Here is a 13365-nt window from a genome sequence, read left to right on the forward strand (position 1 = left end):
TTCCTTCTTTCTTTCCTTTCTTTCTTTCTTTTCTTCTTTCCTTTCTTTCTTTCTTTCCTTTTTTTCCTTCTTTCTTTCCTTTTCTTCTTTCTTTCCTTTTCTTCTTTCCTTCTTTCTTTTTTCTTTCTTTTCTTTCTATCCTTTTATTTCCTTCTTTCTTTTCTTTCTTTCTTTCTTTTCTTTCCTTCTTTCTTTCCTTTTCTTCTTTCTTTCTTTCTTTCTTTTCTTTCTTTCTTTCTTTCTTTCTTTCCTTTTTGTCCTTTCTTTCTTTCTTTCCTTTTCTTTCTTTCTTCCTTTTCTTTCTTTCTTTCTTCTTTCCTTCTTTCTTTCTATCCTTTTCTTTCCTTCTTTCTTTCTCTTTCTTTTCTTTCTTTCTTTCTTTCTTCCCTCCTTCCTTCCTTTCTTAACACACGGTGTCAAGAATTAGAAATCTATCCACTTTCGTGGCTGTGGTTAGCACACTTGTGCCACCTGCCTGCTTTCCTGGCGGGAGTCCCCAGTTATGAAGCTGTTCAGCAGTATTCACAATGGTGAGGCTTTGCCGTGGGCCTCTTTTACTCCCGAGTGCCCTCGCTTTATTCTTGCCTAAGAAAGGATGACCTCTGCCAGATGTCCCAGCTCTATTGTCCATTTCCCCCTCTGGGGCACGCTGGTGTTCTTAACGCTTGTGTCTCCAGGATAAGAGGTTAGCCTCCCAAGAGCCCTGTGCGTTTTGACATTGTGTCTTTAGATCAGAGGGAGTGGATGTGTTCAAAATGATTCTCAGGTCTTTGGGCTCCTTCAGCACAATGGTCCCACACTCTCACCAGCAGAGTTAGCACTCTGCTAGCAGAACATTAGCAAAACCACTAGCGAAATTTAGTAGATGTGCCCTTCTTCAAGAACAGCAGGTACTGCCCAGGTGACCCTCACACCAGAGAGAATGCTCTGTCTCCATAGAGCACCTGCTCCCTGCATCCTGGTCAGGTGAGATCCACAGTTACCTGAGCACACATTGCAAAGGAGGAAATGTGAGGTTACTCGGGCATTGTGTTATGAGAAAGGCCTCCTTTAAGCCCAGATTCTGGCTGTCTTAGCTGTTTCTAAACAGGAAAAAATACACCAATGGTGAGATTAAACTTATGGTAACTACATAATTTATTTTCCAAACCAGGACCTATTTCAGAGTGAAAGGGAGGGATGCTTTCTGACAGATTGAAAAGAAGAGACAGTGGCTCTTTGGTTTTCAGTATAAACTTGTTCTTCTTAGCAAGGGAGGCTTCATGAAGTCCATTGGGTCCCAAGAGCTACCTGGGCTATTCCTGGATGGCTTGGTTCCTCGGAACAGCTGTACATGTTTAACAGAAACACTTCCCAGCAGGTGCCTATGGAGAGGAGTCATAGAAACTTAGCCTGTCCCAGGAGAGCCAATAGGGTCTGGGTTAACCAAACAAGATTTATTTGGGGAGTGCTTCTCGAATTCACTTCTCTCATTGACTGGTTAGCTCTTCTATAGTCTCTGTTATCTGCTTAAGCACCTATTGTCCTGGTCCTTAGCTGAGCTGTGGGGTCCGGGTGTGATTAGAAGGCTCTAGGGAGAATGTGCTCGTGAAGATTTTACAAGTCGTCATCTGGAAATAGGGGCAGAGGTCCAGACAGAGAGTTGGGCATTTAGTGCAGGGACCGTGGAGTCTGGATGCCAGGGTCCCTGGTGTCTAGTTCCTAGCCCAGGCCCTAGGATGCCAGTTAGTTCCAGAAGCTTCAGGGAGGCCAGAGGCCTTGGTTAGGCATGCTCCTCCTTTGTGACTTTTCATCTGTTGACTCAGATTACCTATTTCATAACTGTGGTCATTATTACTTAAAGATTCTTCAAATCAAAATTCAAAACAAATTTGATCTAAAGGGAGTTCAGTGTCTTAGATATTATTTTTGACAGAGAGTGTTTTCTTTAAAAGCATGTGTTGATAGTAAATCTTTATTTTTTTTCCTAACATACTGATTTCCTTGTAGGAAAGCACGGCTCTGGCAGAAAAGCAAGATGAAAACCCACTGGAAGGTAACGTAAACCCTGTGTTGCCATGGTTGAAAACAAAACTAATCCATTCCCAAGGTTACTCATTACTCAACTGGCTCGAAACTGAGAGATTCTACTGGAAAATTCCTACGTAGGTTGCGTAAGCCATTTTCTTCAGCAGTTCATCTGGTTTTTGGAAATTGTTTTTGTGGGAAGCTTGAGCTAAGCCACCTGTTTGGGTCTTTCTGAAGGACTAGGAAATAGGGACATTTCCAAACAATAAAAAGACAATAAATTGTTTTTGAGATCAGTTTCCTCCATAAATTTAAACTTTGGGATTAGTAATGCTTTAATTTTGATTTTTAAGGGGAGAAGTAGGAGGTGATCACTGTGACTTTGGCTTCCTAACTTCCCTCAGGGTTATTGTTTCCTGGGGGACCTCACAGGCCCAGTCTGTAGGGTTAGGCAGTGCTGCTTGTAGTTCCTGATCTATTTTGAAAGAAAGAAAGTGCATGGGCACGAAATGCCCAGAGCAGGACCCTATTATTAATTGAGGAAGGGGAGAAAATGTGTGGCTTGTTTTACTTAAGTTACAGGCAAGAAAAATAGAAGAGACTCTCAGAACACCTTTGCCAGTTTCTTACCACCTGCCTGTGTTATCACATGGCCATCTGGTGGTTTCCTCCACCCCCAGGGGACCCCCAGCAGACCAACCCCCCCCCCCCCCACTGCCTCGTGACTGCATCAAAGGTGAGAACAGCTGTCTTTGTAGTCCCAGTGACTAATACAAAGTCAGCAAGTCAACAGGTGCTCAGTGTTCAAATGAAATGAAACTGATGTTTAAAAGAAATCTTTAAATGCTATGGGGGAGTTCTAGTTTTATCCAAATACATTTGATTGAAATGTGAAGAAAAGGTACGCATTCCATCTCTCAGGGGAATTTCATTCTGGTTAAAGCCTGAATCCATTCTCCCTGCCTTCTCCAGTCCTGTGGACGGTATAAAAATTACAGAGAAAGACCCACAATAAGTGTGCTTTCTGGATGCAGACCGCCTGGGTTCAAATCACCCTGACAAGCTCTGTGATTCCAGGCAAATTCCCCTCTAGGACATCAGTGCCCCATCTGTGGAATGGGATGTGAAAACGAACCTCCTACAAAGTGTGACAATAGCTCTAAACTGTTTTTAAGTGTCTTAACTTCATCTGGCAGGTAATAGCAATTTTGGTGGTTAGTATAAGCTCTTCATAGAGCGGGGGGAGTTCTGTCCAGGGCAAATGTGATTTAAACACAAATCCAACCACATAGAGAGTTTTAAATTTTCTAGTAGCCAAATTAAAAAAAAAAAAAACTAAAAACTAAAAAGGAACAGATGAAATTAATTTCAATGCTTGAAATATTTCTGTCGGCACAGAGCCTGATGCAGGGCTCGAAGTCATGGACTGTGAGGTTATGACCTGAGCCAAAGTCAGATGCTCAACCGACTGAGCCACCCAGGCACCCCAGGAATTTAAAAAGCGTATACCAAGTTTTTGCAATGCAGTGCATATTTACATCACCTCTCTGATAAGGACTAACCTCATTTCCAGTGCTGAATAACCACATGTGGATAGGGACTGCTGGATTAGCTTGGTCTAGAGGTCCACCAGGCTTAGGGAAGATGTATTCGTTTGTCTTTTATGGGCTTCTTCTACCACTAGGGTCAATGTCACTGGAAGGGCCTAAATCGTTAATCTGGGGTTCATAGCTGACCACACTGTGTCTGTTTCTAGGCCACAGGTTAGAGGACAGGCAGTACTTATATGGATGTGGTCCTGACACCTTTCCTGTGACCAGGAACCTAAGTCAGGAGCCTTTTCACAAATACCTGCCCATAACGGTGAAGGAAAGAACCCTGGGGCATGACCTTAAGAAAGAGAATTTCAGAAAGCTCAGAAAAAAAAAAAAAAATCTAATTTTATGACCAGATGCTCTCAAAGGAAAGATAAAAAGGGAGGGGAAGCTCTAAACAATAAAAATCAGACAACACAGTTACGAATGACTCCAGGGAAGAAAAGTGGGAAGTAGCTCATGAAACTTATATGATGCTTTAGGCCTATGATGACGGTTGATAATCTTGGTTCTAAAATAAGCACAGAAGGATGTTAGTCAGCTCAGGCTGCTGTAACAAAATACCACAGACGGGGTGGCTTGAATAACAAATTTATTTTTCATAGTTCTGGACACTGAGAAGTCCAATATCAAGGTACTAGCTGCTTCAGTGCCTGGTGAGGGCTCTCTTCCTGGCTTGCAGACGGCCACCTTCCTTCTCATTATGTCCTCATATGGTGGGGGAAACATAAAACACCATCACTGGTGTCCTTTCTTATAAGGGCACTAATCCCATCAGACTAGGGCCCAACCCTTATGACCTCATCCAACCCTGATTGTCTCCCAAAGGCCTCGTCTCCAAAATGCCATCACATTGGAAGTAAGTGTCTCAATGAATTTTAGGGGGCACAAATATTTAGTCCAGGACAGGCATACAAATACAAATGAATAGTGTGGTCCCTTATGAGTATTAGGAAGTAAAAATTATGGTCCTGAGTGAGCTAAGGCTTGCAAACATTACAGAGGAACACAGCAAGGGCTGCTTCAATTACATTCAGTACAAGGAGAGGAAAAAACAGATGGCATTCAGCACCTTGGAAACCTTACAAGTTGGAATGAATATCTAGGTCTGACGCTTTCATGGTAACTTAACACCACCTCACCATAGGGTTCCAGGTTTCAGAGAAGGAAGCCTGTGCCCCCCTCTGTTTCTGAATGGGCTGCTATAAACAATTTGTTCACTTACGTCAATCTGTTAATTAAGCAAATAAAGCAACATGTTTATTGTTTCAAAGCCCCGTTCTGCGGATTTAGTCCTGGCTCGCTGGTGTCCTGTCCACCCAGGTGCTCGTGCTGGAAACTTAGGGCTCATCCTTGACCTTCCCTTTCTCTTTTGCCCCAAATTGAACCCATTTCCAAATACTGTCCATCCATCTCCAAAACATCTCTTTATCCGTCCATTTTCTCCATCTCTTCCACCACGGGGACGCTGGTTGAGCCTGGTCATGCTACTTTCCCAGATCCCATTTGTATTTTCAAATCTTCTTGAAAGGAAACACGCAGTTTAAAAACTCTAACGTGAAACGTCTGCAATATTTTCCTGCTGATGTTTTTATGAAACTCTCATTTCAAGCCATTTCTAATATGTGTCCTGTAACACTTTTTTTTTTTCCATATGCATTATTGGCTTCTGCAGATCCAGATCTTCATTTGAATATTGAAGAACTGAACAAGGAGTTTATGGTGAAAAGTGAGGAACTCTATGACTCTCTCGTGAGTTGCCACTGGCAGCCTTTGGATACGGTTCATTCTAAAATCCCAGATGAGACCCCCAAAGAAGCATGATGCTCACTAAGCTACCCAACTGTCAGATCAATTGCATCTTGTTTTGTTGGGGTTTTTTGTTTGTTTCTTTGCTTTTGTTTTTGTTTTGCTAAGACAAAAAGAATTCTGCCAGGAATGTACTCTATGCTATATGTAAATACAAATCTCCAGGACTTAAATGTGACTGACATGATAGAATGTAATGTAAATAAACTTTACCAGCATATCCATTTCTGGAAGTGTGTTCTATTAAATAAATGCCAGAAGAGGTCACATAACTATCATGGTAGAGTAAGCTGCACTGTAAGACATTTGAAAATAGGTTTGGAGCCCCTGGGTGGCTCAGTCAGTTAAGAAACTGACTCTTGAATTCAGCTCAGGTCACAGTCTCACAGTTCATGAGTTTGAGTCCCACATTGGGCTCTGCACTGACAGCGTGGAGCCTACTTAGGATTCTCTCTTCCCTCTCTCTCGCTCTCTCTCCCAAAATAAATAAACTTTTTTTTTTTTTTAATGACATTTGAAAATAGGTTTAATAAGAGGCGAGCCTGACCTGAACTGGTTGGGGCATTAGTGGATAGATGTGTAAATGGGTAAAGAGTGTGGAATCACATAATCTGGCTTGATGGCAATTGATGGCCAGAAGTTAGCAGGAGAATGATTATGCTTGAAAATTTGGGGGCTGCTCTGTAATTGAAGCTCAGTTTGGTGGGGCAATATATATTATGACATGCAGAAGTTGGTGACATTTGATTCAGAAGATCTAGATTTAGAAGAAGATAAGTGAGTGAAAGATAAAGCGAAAGCATCAGCATAAATGCATATGGTGAACAGTCTCCCGTCCTGTGGCTGGAATAGTCCAGACTGCCGCTGCTTTCCTTCTGCTGGTCACTATTAATCCTGTGAAAGGATAAACATCCAGCCCAAGCACGAGGATGTCTTTACATTCTCTAATACCAAGTGGAATGAGGGTAACTTGGGAGGTAGCAAATGCTGGGTCGTGGGGCAGAGAAAGCAAGAACAGCCCGATACCTCCGTTGGAGATGAACAGATTCTTCCGAATTTTCAAATTAGCAATGATGGGGACAAAGTGTAGCATGAGCAGCAAAGGACCCGTCTCGTGATTGTAACCAGACAGTGGCAAAGGGAGTGTGAAAAGCAACGATTGCTGCCAATTGGAACAAATTCCAACCTCAAAAAGGGGCAGGAGCTCTAATTCTAAAAGAGGAACAAAAAGCTCTTCACAGAGCGTCAACATTGTTTACCAGAGGTATTGGTAAATGGTATTACCAATGGTATTGTTTACCATTGTATTTACCAGAGGTTGGTGTAGTTAGATGCGTCTACTAAAGTTCTGGGTAAACAGTGATCATCAGTCACTGGTTGGTGTGATCAGACCTGTTCAGTCTTTCTGCTGAGGGTTAACAGTCAGTCATCTAACTGGTTGTGATAACCCCCATTGGGCCTATTTTGTGGATCAGTGTGGGCCATAGGTAATCAACAGTGGACTTTGCAGTTCTGTTTGTGGTTATCGTGTCCAAGCAGACGAGCCCCTGAGAGCAAGGGTAGGCGATATTTCCATGCTGCAAGTAGAGAGATAAGAAAGCTGAAGATGGAAACTTGTGCTCCATTCTTAGAGATGACTGCTTGGAAAAATGTCTTAATTTCTGGTGCTGCTGTGTTTTGCTCTAGGAAGAACAAGAAAACCAGGGGGCCGGTGGGATGGAATCCCCAGTGTCTGATGAGGCAAGGTTAGGATTGTGTGGACCTACGGACCCTTGCCTCTCATTAAGTAGCCTTCATGGAGATGGGGACTGGGAAGATTAGGCTCCTTCTTGTGATGCAAGAGGGAGGAGGTGCTGAGAGCTGACTAGGGGGTGGGCATCTGGCGGTATACACTGATCGTTGTGGGGTGCTTTGAGACCCAATGGAATGCTTCGGCTTTCCCTGAGTGAACTCCGTTAGGGTTTCAGCAGCAGAAGCCACAGCCCAACAGGAGTCCCGTAGTTACCGAGATGTGATCTGTCTTCAAAACCTGAGGGAGAGGGGATGTGGCTGGCCTCACTACCTCCTTTCTCCACTGTACCTTCTATAAACAGGCTTCTGCCTCAAGAATCTGCATGTTGTACAGTCGGCACTTGGTTTTGTCAGTCAACTTATCTTTTCTAGGAAATCTTTTTCTGACTCACATCTTGGGATTCTGGTGACATCTTTCCTGTCCTTGGTGACCCTTCCTTTTGATCACAACTGATGAGTGTTCTATCCCTGGGCTCCAATGCAGCCTAAGCCACAGTACCTGCCTCAGCTGATTGGCCAGAGTGATCTCACGACCCTGTTCAATCCATCAGACCTTTCCTCGAATTTTTGAAGACACTCAGTCCTTCTCTGGTGGTGAAGCTAGGAGAGATGGGGCCCAGGAGCTGCTGTAGCAATGTCTCCTCCTGTGGGATACGGTGAATTTACAGAAAGAAGCAGATAGAAGGGCTAGCAGGAGAGAGTCAGGTGCTGTGTATTCTCTCACTTTTCTTTTTTGCACACTATTGTTTTCAGGAATCCCTACATTTCCGACGCAATTCCCTTGTTGGTTCAGCTTCCTTCATTGCAACCCAAAGTGTCTGAATTTAATCAAGTTCTTAATTTGGTCATCCCATGGGGGCAGGTTAGAAAGACTTGGGTGGCACTCTCTATTTCCATTCTGCTAGTTAACAACCTCCCAGGACACATGTTCTATCTACATTTTTCTCAGGGTGTGTTCATCCACTTCCTGTACCAGAAACCCACACATGTGTTTGCAGCACAGACCTTTCTTTCGAGCTTCACATTAAGTGCATCTTACCGCTTACTTGATTACTCACCTCGTGTGCTGACAGGCGTGCTGAAATGACCAGATGTGTAAAGGATTGTTCTTTTACCCATGTTAAGAAACGTCACATTCAATCAAACGGTGCTTACACTCATGCACTTCCCATGGCGGGATTTAGACATGGGAGAGGGGAGATGGATGGCTTCATGAATTTACTGCTGTTACTGGAGGGTAAGTTTCGGGCTTTCAGCTCTAGAGAAAGGTAGAGACTGGGGTTACGGGGTGGCAAAGCTCCCACCCGCTCTAGTGAAGATCTGGCCCAGGTTGGGGGGTGGGAACTGACCTCTCTGCAGTGGCTGCCCTCACAGGTGCTGGAACAGAACACTTTTTGCAACAGGTTTAATTTTCTTCTTTTTTGGGGGGGGGGCGGTAAAATACACATAACATAAAATTTACTGTCATACCCATTTTTAACTGTGCAATTAGGTGATATTAAGTACACTCACCTTGACACACTACCATTACCACCATTGGTCTCCGGAACTCTTTTCAACCTGCAAAACTTAAAACTCAGTACGTCAATACTACGTCCACAATTCTTGCTTCTCCACTCCTGGCAGCCACCATTCTACTTTGTGTCTCTGTGGATTTGCCTATTCTGGCTATTTCATATAAATGGAATCATATAATACGTGACCTTTTGTATCTGGCTTATTTTCCTTAGCATAATGCCCTCGAGGTTCATCCACGTTGTTGCAAATGGCAAGAACTCATCCTTTTTTATGGCTGTGCAATATTCCATTGTGCGTATACACCACAGTTTGTTTCTTCCTTCATCCATCAGTGGACGTTCTTGGTTTGCTTCCACCTTTCAGCCATTGCAAATACTGCTGATATGAATGTCCCAGGTTTTGAAGGCAAAGCAGTGTCTGGGAATTACATTCTCTTATGACGGCACCTGGGAGAAATAGGCCTGAGCTCCGAGTAATAGGGCTCTTGGCCATCAGTGTTCTCAGCTCACTAGCACACTCCCCAAGTGCCATCTGGCCATGGAAGGACCCAGAGGATCACCACCTCAAGGGCCGGTTCCACTGTCTTCTTTCTTCCTGGTGACCAATTCTTCTGCTAAGAAGTAAGACCAATTTTCACAAAGCTCTCAAAATTCTCCTAGGACCTTTCTCCTAGGATAACAAGGCTCTTGGCCTATACTTCTTTTTTAAATTTTTTTTTTATGTTTATTTATTTCTGAGACAGAGACAGAGCATGAGTGGGGAAGGGGCAGAGAGAGAGGGAGACACAGAATCGGAAGCAGGCTCCAGGCTCTGAGCTGTCAGCACAGAGCCCGATGTGGGGCTCGAACCCACGCCCCGTGAGATTATGCCCTGAGCCCAGGTCAGATGCTTGACCGACTGAGCCACCCAGGTGCCCCATCTTGGCCTGTACTTCTATGACTATCCAGTCACCTAGTGATTTTTGACACAACCAGAAAGATCTGCTTTGCTTTACGATGACTTTCTATCCATGTATGAAATAGTTGGACCCTCGTCTCATGAAGATGGGGAAAGGCACCCAATTTTATCTCCTTCATTGGGACAACCCACAAAATACGTAGTGACTTTGGTTAAATGAGTTAGATTTATAGTTAAACACTAGGAAGAAGCCACTTGTGACTAGGTACCAAGTGCAGAAGATTGAAATTTGTTGTAATGTTATCTGCCTTGGGAGTGACCTTGAGGATATTGTTACTGCAAGTTCACAGGCTGGCCACAGGTCTGCAATGTGTCGTAGGCAAGATCTATGATGAAAATAGAGCACATATTCCAAAATGAGAGTTACTGTTTCTAATTGTAATATAGTAAAACCTTGGTTTGCGAGCATAATTCATTCGGGAAACATGCTTGTAATCTAAAGCACTTGTATATCAAAGCGAATTTCAAGAACCATTGTGATCACGTGACACCCGGCATCACGTACTACTCATATGGCAAGACATCGCTCATTTATCAAGTTAAAATTTGTTAGAAATGTTTGTCTTGCAGAGTGCTCACAGAACAAGTTACTCACAATTCAAGGTTTTACTGTATATTATTATTTGTAGCATGTTCTTTAAGAAACAAAACAGATGCGGGGCACCTGGGTGGCTCAGTCAGTTGGGCGTCCAACTTCGGCCTAAGTCATGATCTCGCGGTTCGTGGGTTTGAGCCCCAAGTCGGGCTCTATGCTGACAGCTCGGAGCCTGGAGCCTGCTTCGGATTCTGTGTCTCCTTCTGTCTCTGCCCCTCCCCTGCTAATGCTCTGTCTCTGTCTCTGAAAAAATAAATAAACGTTAAAAAATTAAAAAAAAAAGAAACAAAACAGATGAACCTAGGGAAAGGGAAGGAAAAAATAAGATAAAAAGAGAGAGGGAAGCAAACCATAAGAGGCTCTTAAATACAGAGAAAAAACTGAGGGTTGCTGGAGGGGAGGTTCGTGGGGGGATGGGCTAAATGGGTGGTGGGCATTAAGGAGGGCACTTGCTGGGCTGAGCACTGGGTGTTATACGTAAGCGATGAATCACTGGGTTCTACTCCTGAAACCAATGCTACACTGTATGTTAACCAACTGGAATTTAAAGAAATACATTTTTGAAAAAGTAGCTCATAATTTGGGAGCAAATACCAATCTGGCTCCACTGGGACTTCAACTTGATTTAGGGCTCTCTCTTGAATCCTCACTTCTAGGCATTCCTATGGATATGACTCCAATCCAAACTTGTTAGCAAACTTGCTAGAAGATTTACAGATCCACTTTAAGTCACCAGGTCCATAGACACTCATATCTTGGTAACAGTGACCATGCATGAACACAAAATCAAGACACACGCAGTAAAATGATAACCAAAACAAAAACATCTTACATTTCTGTAAAAGAAGGCCTTTTAGATTCTTTGGACTCGCTAAAATGAGTAAATTTATTATACAAGATCTGCTTTTTCTTCATTTTCAGTGAACAGGTCATTGCAAGTGAATCTATCAACTGCATTTGTTTGCGTGAGCAGCAGGGGTGAATCTCAAATAGAATTCTGTGGAGAACGGAAGTTTCAAATTGAGAAGTCGCAGAAATTTATAGCACTAATTTATTCAATAAACACCTATTATTATACATTACACTTTAGATTTGCAAGATGAATCAGGCATCTGATCATACCTGGAAAGGCTCATCAGCTGAGGAAACTTCCCAAACGGCTAAAATATAAGATAAAATGTAATGCATGCCCCAGAGATTACAGAGTGCTGTGGGAGTTCTAATGGGATAAGGTGTAGAAATAAATCTCGATGGGAGGTAGTTGATCTTATTTCGTTTTCTATTGTCTCAGATTGTACCTTAGTTTCAACTAACCATCTTTGTATAGTTCAGGAAGCAAGGGTTTGGGTGATTCGATGTTCATTGTGAGGGGACTTCCTTAAAGTTATCAGTGGCTTTGTGGCCCCTACGACCGTGCTTTATGACGGCACAATAGTTATGCTGTGTGTACAGTTGGAAGTTTTGGAAGTGAAGGGCTTCCCTTCTCCCAGTGGATCTGAGGTCATTACATCCTTTCCAAAGAAGCTACTCTTCTTCTTGTAGTCCCTTCTTGTCAAGTACCTCCTCTGTCCAAGGTAGAACTTTGGAAGAACTTTAGAAGCCATACATTGCTCTCTTCCTCCCCACAACTGTCCGCCTTGGCAGAAACCCAGGGTATCCCAGAGGTGATGCTGCTAGCCCCTTGGGAAGTCTGATCTCAAAATGTCCTGTGCTCCTCTAGCCTTTTTTCATCTCTCTTACTCCTTTAGCTGCCATCCTACCCTGCGGTGAAACTCACCTGAAGGGCTCCCAGGTTCTGACCACACAATGGCAGGCGGAGATAGTCCAGAGTTGGGAGGCATGGGGCTCAGATGCTCTTGTCCCTTGTCAAAGGACTCTAACGAGAAGGTAGGGAAGCATTGGAAGCAGAGGCATGCCATGCTTGGATTTGGGGCTTTTAAAAAGACTCTGGCAACAGCGTAAAGGAAGAATTTAAAGGCTAAAGATGGCTTCGCCTGACAACCAAGTGGGGAATTCACGGGCCCAACAGAAAAGCATGAGGGAAAATGGCTACGGGAAGGAACTGGTTGGGCTAAGAGAAAGGTATCAAGGCTCAGGAGTTTCACTGGAACAGCAGGTGTAGTGATAGAAGTGAAGCAAGGTTCACAGGTGATATCAGTTGGCACAGGGAGTGGAAAACACTGGATTAATTTTGCTTCTTAATGAGGTGCAGTCAGGGGAAGAAGTGTGGGCACACCAAAACATCCACACGTTTCCGGTATGGCTCATTTCGGAGCCCCAAATGGAAAGTTAGCATGAGGAAGGTGACATGAGTTGTCTCCTCCAAGCGACAGGCACATGCTATGTTCCAGAGCGCCATTTCCCAAACTGCGATCTATGGAGCGCCAGAGTTCAGAGAAAGGCATTAAAAAGTTACTTGAGGCATCTGGCTGGCTCAGTTGGTGGAGCACGTGGCTCTGGATCCCAGGGTTGTGAGTCGAGCCCCACGTTAGGTGTAGACTGCTTAAAAATAAAACCTTAAAAGAAAAAAAAAAAAAAAGATGAACTACCAAAGAAGGGAGTGGTAGTTCTGTGGCCAGATAAGTTCAAGAAATACTGTAATATTACTCCGCATATCAGCAGGTGAAAGGCTCTGAGCGTTTCCTGAATGGATTGGACCGTAGAACCCCTTCACCCATCACACCTTTGCAGGGCCTGGTGTTGTAAAGAGTGTTATGCTGAAAATTAAACACTTAGTGTACTGAAAATGTGTTCTGCCGACCTGTGCTGGTCCTCCGACTCCTTGCCGATCTGCAGCAAGATTAACCCAGAAACTGAGCAGGTATAGAAACTTTTATAGCAATCTAATATTACTGCAGCATTTCTAATAACTTATTCATTATCTTTTACAAAGACATCGCTCCACAACTGATCGGAGCGAAAAAAAAACTGGCTTTTCATCACAGATTATTTTACTTTATTTATTTTATTTTATTTTATTTTTTAATGTAATTTAATTTAATTTAATTTTTAAATTAAATTAAATTTAATTTAATTTTATTTTATTTTATAAGAAGTACTTTCAAAGGAGCAATGGCTGGAGATGTTCTCACA

General features: G+C 43.2%; 1 protein-coding gene and 1 long non-coding RNA gene across 2 annotated transcripts in view; both read left to right on the top strand.

Moving 5' to 3' along the window:
- CB2H6orf52 (chromosome B2 C6orf52 homolog) overlaps positions 1 to 5665 on the top strand; it is a 9293-nt gene extending 3628 nt beyond the window's left edge. Inside the window, exons 3-4 of the mRNA XM_049655063.1 lie at positions 1990 to 2035; positions 5278 to 5665. Of these exons, the coding sequence (XP_049511020.1) occupies positions 1990 to 2035; positions 5278 to 5426 (195 nt within the window). The 3' untranslated portion in view covers positions 5427 to 5665. The remainder of the gene's footprint in view (positions 1 to 1989; positions 2036 to 5277) is intronic.
- The window catches only part of LOC125939580 (uncharacterized), a 256118-nt gene that overhangs the window by 142104 nt on the left and 100649 nt on the right, over positions 1 to 13365 (top strand). The window lies entirely within an intron of this gene.

The sequence above is a fragment of the Panthera uncia genome (assembly GCF_023721935.1).
Source record: "Panthera uncia isolate 11264 chromosome B2 unlocalized genomic scaffold, Puncia_PCG_1.0 HiC_scaffold_25, whole genome shotgun sequence".
NCBI lineage: Eukaryota > Metazoa > Chordata > Mammalia > Carnivora > Felidae > Panthera > Panthera uncia.